Source organism: Petromyzon marinus, chromosome 31 (genome assembly GCF_048934315.1).
Source record: "Petromyzon marinus isolate PM22_M1 ecotype Great Lakes invasive population chromosome 31, UKy_Petmar_22M1.pri1.0, whole genome shotgun sequence".
In the NCBI taxonomy this organism is placed as follows: Eukaryota; Metazoa; Chordata; class Hyperoartia; order Petromyzontiformes; family Petromyzontidae; genus Petromyzon; species Petromyzon marinus.
Genome location: NC_133697.1, coordinates 7290904 through 7300858, shown reverse-complemented (window position 1 = coordinate 7300858; position 9955 = coordinate 7290904). Strand labels below are relative to the sequence as shown.

Genomic DNA, 9955 nt, shown 5'->3' with positions numbered 1-9955 from the left:
TTTGCACTTTGAAATGCGGCTTAAAAAAAAAGACCACGCTTTTTCAGCGACGGGTATTAACATAACGGAAGTGAAGCGTGCTGAATGGCTGCTGTGTGAGCTGTACTCTGTGGACTACTCGACAATGTGCCCGCCTTGTGTGAATGCGTGCAAACAAAAGGTTGGCCTCCGTTTCTTGACATGGATTTGTTTTGGCGTTCGCTTGCAGGCCCTGAGCAGCAGCGGAGCAAAACAATTGCGCAGTATGGATGTTGATCGTCTTTCGCAGCGCACGTAGCCAACCGTGCTAATCGGAGGTGTGGGGTTGGGGGGGTAAGGGACAACAAACTAAACACAACAATAAATGGGGGTGTGTTTACTTTGACGTCGACCGAAGCCGTTCTCCGCTCAAAGGAACACGGTGGCAGAGCGCCTCATCTCCTGTTTCCAGCTCCGGGCCAGTGACAGAAGTTCCACGTTCCTATGACAGTTGGATGAAGCTATGGTGGCGTGTGGTGCCGCCGCAGCGGAGCCGCTCCGTCGGGGCCGTGCCACCACCGCCGCCGTGACGCTGCCACCGGGGAGCGACGACGCCGACGCTGCGCGCCCCTCGCCCCTCGCCGCCCCCCACATGAATGCACGCACACACACACACGCACACCCCACACACGCACACCCCGCATAGAGCCCGAGGGGAAGTCACCTGGCCGACAGGTTTTCTTCCAGAAGCCCCTACTGGGATCAAGCTTCACGGTTTCCTACGGCCGGGGAATTGGGCGACCTACCCCCGAGGCTGACGTGCACCGTGGCGCCGTGACCTGGGATTGTAATCACGGCGTCACGGCAGGGGCTGTTGAGCCACCGCGGATGGAACCACACACACGCAACACGGGTCAGTGAGCTGGCAGCGGGAAGAGCGGAAAGCGGACGTCGAGGGGACCACTGCGGTGACGTCACCAGAGCTGGGTTCCGACTATCAAAAGAGTGGGAAAATCCGGACCCCTGATTGGACGGGAGGCCAGGGGGGCGGGGCAGCGTGGTGCCCTTTGATGTGAGCGAGGACGATAAAAGAGGGTGAACCAGGGAGTGACGTGCGGTGTTCTTCAAGGCATCGAGATCAGCGGGGTGTTGGAGCCAGCCGTTCGAGTCGTCCGTGTGACGAGGTTCAACGCAGCCAGGCCCAATTCTCCACGGAGACGACGCACAGCATCGCCCTTCCACAGCTTCCGGCGCATCAGAGTGGGAGTAAGCGTAAGTAAGGGAGAGGTGAGCTTGGGCTAAATAACAACGGGAGAATTAGGTAGCGCCCAGCTGGATAGGTTGAGAGAGATAGGTTAGGGTTAAGTCCCGGTCAACGGAGGGATAGACTAGCGTCCGCTGACCCGCATTGGCACTCTGAGCTACGTTGGATTTGTTGCGGAGAATAAATCGCCAGGAGAGTATAAACCGTGTCGTGTGGTCTCTGTGAGCGCAGGAAGGAGGGTGGAGTGTCGTGGGTCGGGTCGCCGGGGCGCACGGTAATTACATCCGTGACTTTACCGAAAGAGCCAAAGAAGAATTAATACAGTACTTTAACTCGGTCCAACACAAACACATTTCTCAGAAACCTAGAAACTCTAAGAGAGTTATGGACTACAGGGGGTCCGCCATCAGATGGCTTATTGGCACGTCCGTTGCACGCGTAATTTGAAAGTAAGCATGCTGCAGCCGTGTGGGGCAATTGCTGTCGACTCCTCTGCCCTCTCAAGCGTCCGCTGCGGCAACGGCGTCGCCAGTTAGTTACTACAGGTAGGGCCCGCCCTCGTGTAGAATAGAATCGTTAATTATTTCAGCGTGGAGCTGTCCTGTGGGGCTAAATGCGGTGTGGAGTTGGTGGTCGAAGGGAGGGGGGATTCCCAGATACGATCCATCAGAAATGAACATCTGCTCACAGAATGCATGCTTGCTTATTCGGAGGCAAAACCTAACTTGATGTGCTTGTGCGCTAGTCTCCATTTGCCTGTGGTCAGTTAGCCGGATGACCAGATGGAGACGCGGTTGTTTGCAGATTTGTACGTTGGTCAGAAGCAAACGCGGCTTTTTTTTATCTGGAGCAAAGTAAGGACATTGTGGGAACTCAACGGTGGATTAAATCGCTCCAGTTTAATAATAATATACAGCCCTTGGACACTGCTGGAAGATGAAGGCCTTCCCACACTCTATTATAACGTGGGTTGTTTGACCATCTTCAGCGTGATTGTCAGTGCACCTTGATGAAGGCGGTGGGTAGGTGGGCAGCTGCAGTTTAGATCTCACCCACTGCTGACTTTAGCCGTGACTAGATATATAACTGGGGTTGCCTGGTTCTTAGTGCAGGACACAACCGCTGCACCTGTGGGGGCCGTTGTCCCCCGATTCCTTCGTCGTGACCGAGCTACTGCTCCCCGACTGCTCTGTCGGGTTCGGTTCATTCTACGTGACTTTACCGAAAGAACCAAAGAAGATGAATCATTGCAGTCACGAAAGCTTTAAATCGAAACATGAATCCTTGTAAAAAGGTTTCAGTTTTGTTGCCAGAAAAAAAGGGGAAAAACCCTATTATTACATTTTGGTATTGGCAAATGAGGTCTAATGATGTAGATGAACAACGATTAAACTACGACTACTATTAACCGTTGCTAACTCTTTTGATTTTAACAGGTAAGGCCCACTGAACTATATAGCACTTTTTTTCAGAAGCCACCTTGCCGCAAATGATAGCTCACCGAAGTGGCTTATCATCACGTGGAAATTTATAGCAGGCAAAAATAACTCTAAGCGCGTGTCGATTGTAAATGTGGAGAGAAAAAGCGGAGGGCCCGGAAAAAAATCCACGCGACCACGGGGAGAGAGACACACAAACTCCAAATAGACAATGAAAAGTAAAAATAGGCCTTTTCACTGCCAAGGAGAAGATAGCCGTTAACTGGAACGCTGAGATCTTCATTTCCTGCTAAGCGACGGTGATAACCTGTTTTATTTTCAGTGTAGAAATTAGTTTGCTTTATGATCAATTATGAAACAAAAAACCGACTAGGCTACGTTGCACACAGCAACAGCTCTAAAAAGGTACAGCTATCACGGGGAACGTGAACCGGAATATTTCTACGAAGATCAATAAGGCGTAAGTAATTTCGTTGGTTTTTTTGTTGTGATATTACAGTATATGTTTCAATTTCCAATGAGAATGCCTCGCTCTACCCCCCCCCCCCCCACCCCCTTCTGAGACGTTTTAAAAGGAAACTGCAGGAAACCACCGGTTTGAATGAATATTAAAGAATATCAGCCACGATGTAGAATTGATTTCGTCAGCACGCCAGTCTTTGGAAATCCGACAATAAGTTTTCCCAGCCCCAGATCCACTGCCATTATCGTACCGGGTAACCTCATCAAGAAAGTCTAAACGCGCCAGTGAATTCATCCGATAAAATACCGACTTTAGAATCGGGGCAGGCACGCATTTCACTGCCATTTATTTCGCCTTCACCACCCCACCTCCCTCACCTCCAATGCTTCTTTAGTCTCAAGAGTATGTGACTGGCACCCATTAACCAAAAATTGACATAACCCAACGTCTGTTCGTGCGGATCGGATGGCACGGGAGAGGGACAGCCGCAGCTGAGCAATGTTTGCACTGAACAATCCCGACGATGAAGGGGTCTGCCCTCGGGGGGTTGCAAGAGCCTGTGGGAGTCTGCCCTCGGGGCCTGAGAAGCGGGATCGCCGCCGCCGCTGCTCAACCTACGCACAACAGTCGAAACGAGCGCAGGCGACGTCAGCTCTTCCCGAGAGATGTTTTATTTCGGACAGCTCTTTAAGTGCATAAACGTTGTTTCCCTTCGGTGCTGTCAGAATGACTGATGTGTATGCAAATTGAAATGCGTCGTGACGCCACTTCACGATCCATTACCGTACCGTCAATCAATTTCCATTTCAAAACGGACAGAAAACGGAAGATTTTGTAAAAGAGAAACACATCACCTGGACAATTTCATGATGATAATCATACAAAATCTAATTAATAACATTGTTTTTCACTTGTACACAACATCAATTACAAGTATATGCTTGCAAACAATGAATAAGAACAGGCACAACACACCCTTAGTGATCACGTTAGAAAGAGTAACAAGTTGTATTATTTAAAAATGTAATTGTGATAATTAAGTAAAAATAACATGGCTCTCGTCTTTGTCGCCAGAGGGCTGGGTAATGGCTGTATGTAGACGCCAGGCCCACATTTCGTTGAACCTGCAGTTTACAATGACGTATAGAAATACCATGAATGAGCCACACCGAGTCACAAGGCTCTTTATTCAGGAGGTCCTGCCATGAATGAGTGGCGTGTGGAAGGAGACCAGGGATCATTGAGAAGCCAGTCTGCGAATCCACCTCCCAGCCACAGCCGACAGCACCTGGTATCCCCTGACAGTCTCACATCTATCAAGGGTCATTCCTTGTGACCCTTAAATTATATAACGGTTATGTTAATGCGGTGACCTTTCTGCGTTTTGTATTCTGCCATCACGTAAGCCAAGGCCTTTGCGAGCAGAACGTGCTTTTATTATTTCCGTTAAAGTGGAATAATACCGGCTTATCGCCTTGTGGATAGTGTTAATGCCTGAGAATTTTTTTTAACAAACACGCAAACACGTGGCTTAGAGACATTTGAAAGTCGTTTATGTTTGTGCATTATAAGTCAAATGTTAAAGATCAACTTGAGAGAAGGAAAAAATTACCTCCGCTAGAGGGAGCTCTAAAGAGCCCTCCTCCAGAGGGCATTTGACCTACTCTTCCATGCTGGCCAGATGTCTTGAAGGAGGTGGGAGTACCCACACTTTACCCCGCTACACACGAACCGCCAATCGACTGTGATGTACAGGGACAGGGGGAAAGGGGGGGGGGGGATTTGAGAAACCTGCCCCATTGCTTCAACTTCTGCTCCGAGAGATGGAATCGAACCGACGAGCCCTGGATTGCAAGTTCAGTGGACTGCGAACCATGACAAGATCGCAGCTTCCCCTGCAATAAGGAAACGTGTTGTTTTTCACCTTCAGCAAATAATAATATGAATAAGGTCATACAATGTTATTCGAAATAATTATATAAAAGCTTTTCACTACTGTTATTTTTATCGAACGTCTTACCTTGGTCGATTGACTCACACCTTTGAACACATCTGCAAATTAAATTGTGTTTTTTCTTCCAACATTTTGGCGAAATCACATATTCGATCCCATTTTAGTTTTGTGCGCCATGAATAATACGATGCGAATAATTAAGAGGGATGTGTTTTCTAATTTTCCTGGCCGCGGTGATAATTGGAGTTGCTACGGGGGGGGGGGGTGGGGGGGGGTCGGATTTCTCCAGGGAACTTCTTGCGCGAAATAGAAACGTCCGAGGTGAAGTGAATTTGTGTGTCCCCAAGTCCCGTCATTAAACTGCGGAGGAAAAAAGGAATGGTTACTTGAACGCATGCGCAATTCACAGGCACCTAACAGCGACCACATTATTTTTTTTTACAAATTACAGCAACTGCACGGGAAACGATAGCCGCCAACGCTGTTTAAAAGTATTTAGTCAACAAGGAACGATGGTCGGCGGTGAATGGGACGGTGAGAAAGTGGCTGCAGAAAGAAACGGAACGTGTTTCAGAAGGGCCTTCCACACCAAGAATGATGGAGCAATGAATTCACATCACGTGCAGTTGACGAGGTGGCTTATTACATCGCAGGATTTCAACGGCTGTATATTTGTTGAACTTCTTTCGCACTGGGCATAGCCAACCGTGCTAATCGGAGGTGGATTCATCCAGTAGATGATTGATCATGGCTGAAAACAAATGAAGATTTACGGTTCGAACGGTCACGTATTATTTTTCTACCCCCCACTCAAAAAGCTTTGATGGATGTCTATCTTAACCTGATTTGCGGAATTATAAACGGTCCACAGGTGCAAGTAAAATTGCATTATTGCGAGCTAATACGTCTGGGCTCACTAGCTGGCGAATTGCCTTCACTCGTAAAACGTCGCAGTGGTGTCGAGATGTTAACTACCTCGCCTGGTATACGGGGAGTTTGTGGGTTCGATCTCGACCCTGACGATGACTGTATATTTGGAGTTTGTATGTTGCTTCCTGTGGTCGAGTGAGTTTTCCTCCGAGTCCTCCGGTTTTTCCCCTCTGCATTTAGAAACGTGCGTTTAGAGTATTTTGGCTGCAATAAATGTCCATTTGATGATGAGCCACTTCTTTGCGCTATATTTTGTGGCCAGGTTGCTTCTGATAAAGAGCGAAATAGCTCAGTGGGCCTTACATGGTAAAATAAAAAAATAGTTTAGTTTTTTGTTTGTTGAGTTTATTAGGACAAGCTACCTCACGTGTTGACCGATGCGGAGATTATTCCACAGTGAATTCTGAGACAGTGCAGCTCGTGAAATTCAGATGACTTTTTACAAACAAAAACTCTCCATACTTCTGGTTGCCATGGCTGCCTAACAGGTAATCGTAGCCTCGAAAATCGTAACGCGAGGGGAAAAGCCATAACCGTGACCTACGAACTATATTTGTCCTGTACCACACGGGCAAAAAAGATTCGTCCTGCAAAAGGTATTTTCTGTATTTTTTTGGCAGATTTACGCAAATGGTATATTATCACAACAAACGCCAGTACTGTATAGTCAGAGCAAAGGCAACATTAAACAATATAAAATGTACCTTTTTAATTCCTGAAAAATGCCATTTCAATAGACTATCTCCGTTCAATGTTGAAAATGTATCCCAATTGCATGCGTATGCCATTACTGGAAGACCTACCGACGAGCACATCCTGCGGAAAATTCAAATTGATACGCGGGTTAACGGATGTTCCACAGATTTCTGTAGCAGCTGCGCTGCTTTATAAAGGTTATCGTTGCAAACACAGGTGTAACAAATGATGATGAATTTTAGGGAAACCATTTCCTTTGGTGCCTCCGAGCGTTAGGCAGGTAATACGTTTCCGTAACGTCCCAAAACACAGCGCTGCAGGCTACGTGCATGTAATGATTTATTCATGGGGCGGAGCACGAAGTTGTTATCTCACTCGACTCGATAGAATTCGGTGGCAGAGCAGGCAGCGTTGATTGATGATCCGGCACTCACTGATTCACTCCAGCCACTCGCTCACTCAACCCGGGCAGTCAATCGCCTCCCTATCACTTTTCTATCGCCGCTCACCATGGCTCCTGTTCACGTGAACATCACTCCGTTAATTCCTCCACCCTCGTCAATGGGCTCGTTCTACCAGACTCACGGTTTGATCTCATCCGTGCTGCATTACGCCAAAGTCAACACAATGATCAAAAATGACTGCCTTGAAAGACAGAAATATATATACTGGATGTAATCGGCACATTTTTTGGACAACGGGCCTTCTTCATAGCACAGAGAAAAAAAGGACCAAATCCTGAAATGTCACCGATTACACGTGTATATATATTTTTATATTTTCAGGCAGTGTTATTGAGGAGTGTGTTGAATTTGTTGTTTGTTAATTGCGCTTGTGCACCGCTGCCAATGCAACACCACCAAACAAATTTGTGTTGCGGCCCTGGAACTGCGCCCAAAACATCTCTCATTCTGTTTCTGTCCTCGCACCGCTCCGCACTGGAATCCCACCGTCTCCTTTCCCAAGCCCTTACGGAAAACTTTGCTGTTTTTTTGGCCTGGATTTTTCTGTTGCGTGTAGTCACTTTAAGATGTTTCATGTTTTTGTTTTGTTGCGGTTGCACCCGAGTACAAGTGCCGCATGGCTCACAGGGTTAAACCTAATAAACGAAACTGAAACGACCCTGCTCAAGTCGAGCCACGTGCGAACCATTATCCATTCCGCCTTCAATGGCGCCACACGCTTGTGGCCGCTTGGTGCGTTGGGACTTGTGTACATAGCAACAAGAGGTAGGTTGTTCGTACGGCGAGTGGAAGGCACAGAGCGGTAAACCATCCCGTGTGAGTGTAAAACTACACGGCTCATTGCTAACGCCCGTGCGGCGTGCGCTCATACACGGACCGCCACACGCCTAAGGCTTTAACAGCGATTCAACATTTTTGTTGTTGCAAAGGAATACGTGAGCGCCATTCTCGTTCCATCCTGTGCTGCCACACAGATAGAGGCATGGCTATCGAGTGCGCGGCACGACTTCGTGTGTGTGGGAATAAGGTTGTGGGGGGTGAAGAGCAGAAATAGTGGGGGGGGGGGGGAGTATGCCAGCTTGTTACAATTGTTCGCGGTCAGAGCCCCGTGGCCACCCTGGTAAATATTGCGGGTGCATTAACCATAGACATGGGCCATGGCTTCAGTGGGCGTTCACGATCCCGAGGCTTTATCTGAAAAAAGTGCAATGTGTGCCAACGACACGGTCCAAATGATCCGAATTAGATAATTTATTCACAATTGGGAAGACCCACGTAGTAAATTAACCCTCTACTGGCAGCCTATGTCCACTTGCAGGCCGTTGCTGCGCATACCTGGTGCCTCACAGGGACAGCTGCCACTAGGAGTCCCCGTGGCTAGACTCCAGCAGGGCAATGGAATGGCTGAGATGAGACGCAACGTAAGGCACTTTCAGTTGGCGAAGGCCTACAAATGCCAACCCTTCTCCTGACCAATCAATGCCGATCTACCCCCCTCGACTGCCTTGCGCAGCGCAACCCCCACCACCCCCACCGCGGTGGTGACGGCGGCGGTGGCGGTGACTCCGGCCCCCACGTCAAAACTTGTCGGCGTCAACGGAGCCGTAGGCGCGCACGGGCGACACGGAGCGCGCCCGCGGCTCGTGCCGCTGGCCCCGGTAGCCGGCGCGGAAGCCGCCGTGCAGCCGCTCCAGGGAGCCGTCGAGCGCCGCCGCCGTGGCCACGCTGGCGTGCTGCGCGCGGACGAGGCGCTCCAGTCGTGCCACCACCTCGTAGTCCGGCACGGCCAGCGAGCCCACGTCCAGGCCCAGCGTGCGGCCCACCACCTCGCGGAAGTCCAGCAGCTGCACGAGGGGCGATAATGGCAGGACGGGGTGAGGCGAGGTGGCGAGGAACGCGCGATCGTCGGCTTTTACGCATCGTCTCTCCGCCTCTCTGCCAGGGCTCGGTTTCTCAACGAACGCACTGCGTTGTTGCTGGTGCCTCTCCGTGTCTGTGTGTGCCGGTGTGTATGTCCGTGTATGCGTGTCGGCGTGGTGCTGGCCACCCACTCACTCGTGCGCCACAGGTGCCGGTCTTCATTGGTGCTCACTAACAGCACTTGCCCCAAAAGTATTTTAAGGCTACATGGCGGATCTTTGTTTATATTGTCTCTGTGTGTGTGTGTGTGTCCACCAATAGCAGTGGCGGATATTTGAACAAGTCCTGGGGCTCCCTTACGTCAATTCAGCCTGAAATGAGTACCTGGTGCGTTGGGAAAAGAGAATGGCGGCTGGACATGGTACAGCCCAGCCACCCCCTCATGCGCCGGAGGCATACTGGATGCGGTATGCCGGGTACGGCAACTATTGCCCGAGTCGCTGAGCGGCTGGAGTAGGTGAAGTGTGGATCTGTCGTGCTCGATCTGTTTGCGTTTTGTTGAAATCAAGAGTGGCAGCCCTAATGTGGGCCGGAGGACTTGTGAGTGCGTGGAATGGGAGGAGAGCACAGAATAAAGAAAGATGACCAACAAACAGCCCTGTAGCATCAGCAGAGGGGGGGTGGGGCAGAGGGCGATGGGTACTTCTCGGGGATCTTAGAACAGGGAGGGGGGGGGCTGAAGAGCGGTAAGGGGGGGTAAGAGCCAGAACAGAATGCACAGTAGACACAAGCAGATTAGCACGGTTGGCTACGTACGGTGTTAAATGAGTTCAACATACGGACATAGCATGACTCATTCCATTCGGAATTTAACAATTGCTTTGGCGTCATCTGATCGAGCACCAATTGGGTCGAGGCTCAAGAGAA

At 49.8% G+C, this 9955-nt stretch overlaps 1 protein-coding gene across 2 annotated transcripts in view; it reads right to left on the bottom strand.

Annotated features, from left to right (window-relative positions):
• Positions 1-3772: 3772 nt before the first annotated feature.
• CCDC170 (coiled-coil domain containing 170) overlaps positions 3773-9955 on the bottom strand; it is a 72699-nt gene continuing 66516 nt past the window's right edge. For both annotated transcript variants that reach the window (XM_076071040.1, XM_076071041.1), the window contains exon 13: positions 3773-9012. In XM_076071040.1, coding sequence (XP_075927155.1) covers positions 8746-9012 — 267 coding nt within the window. In that variant the 3' untranslated portion in view covers positions 3773-8745. The remainder of the gene's footprint in view (positions 9013-9955) is intronic.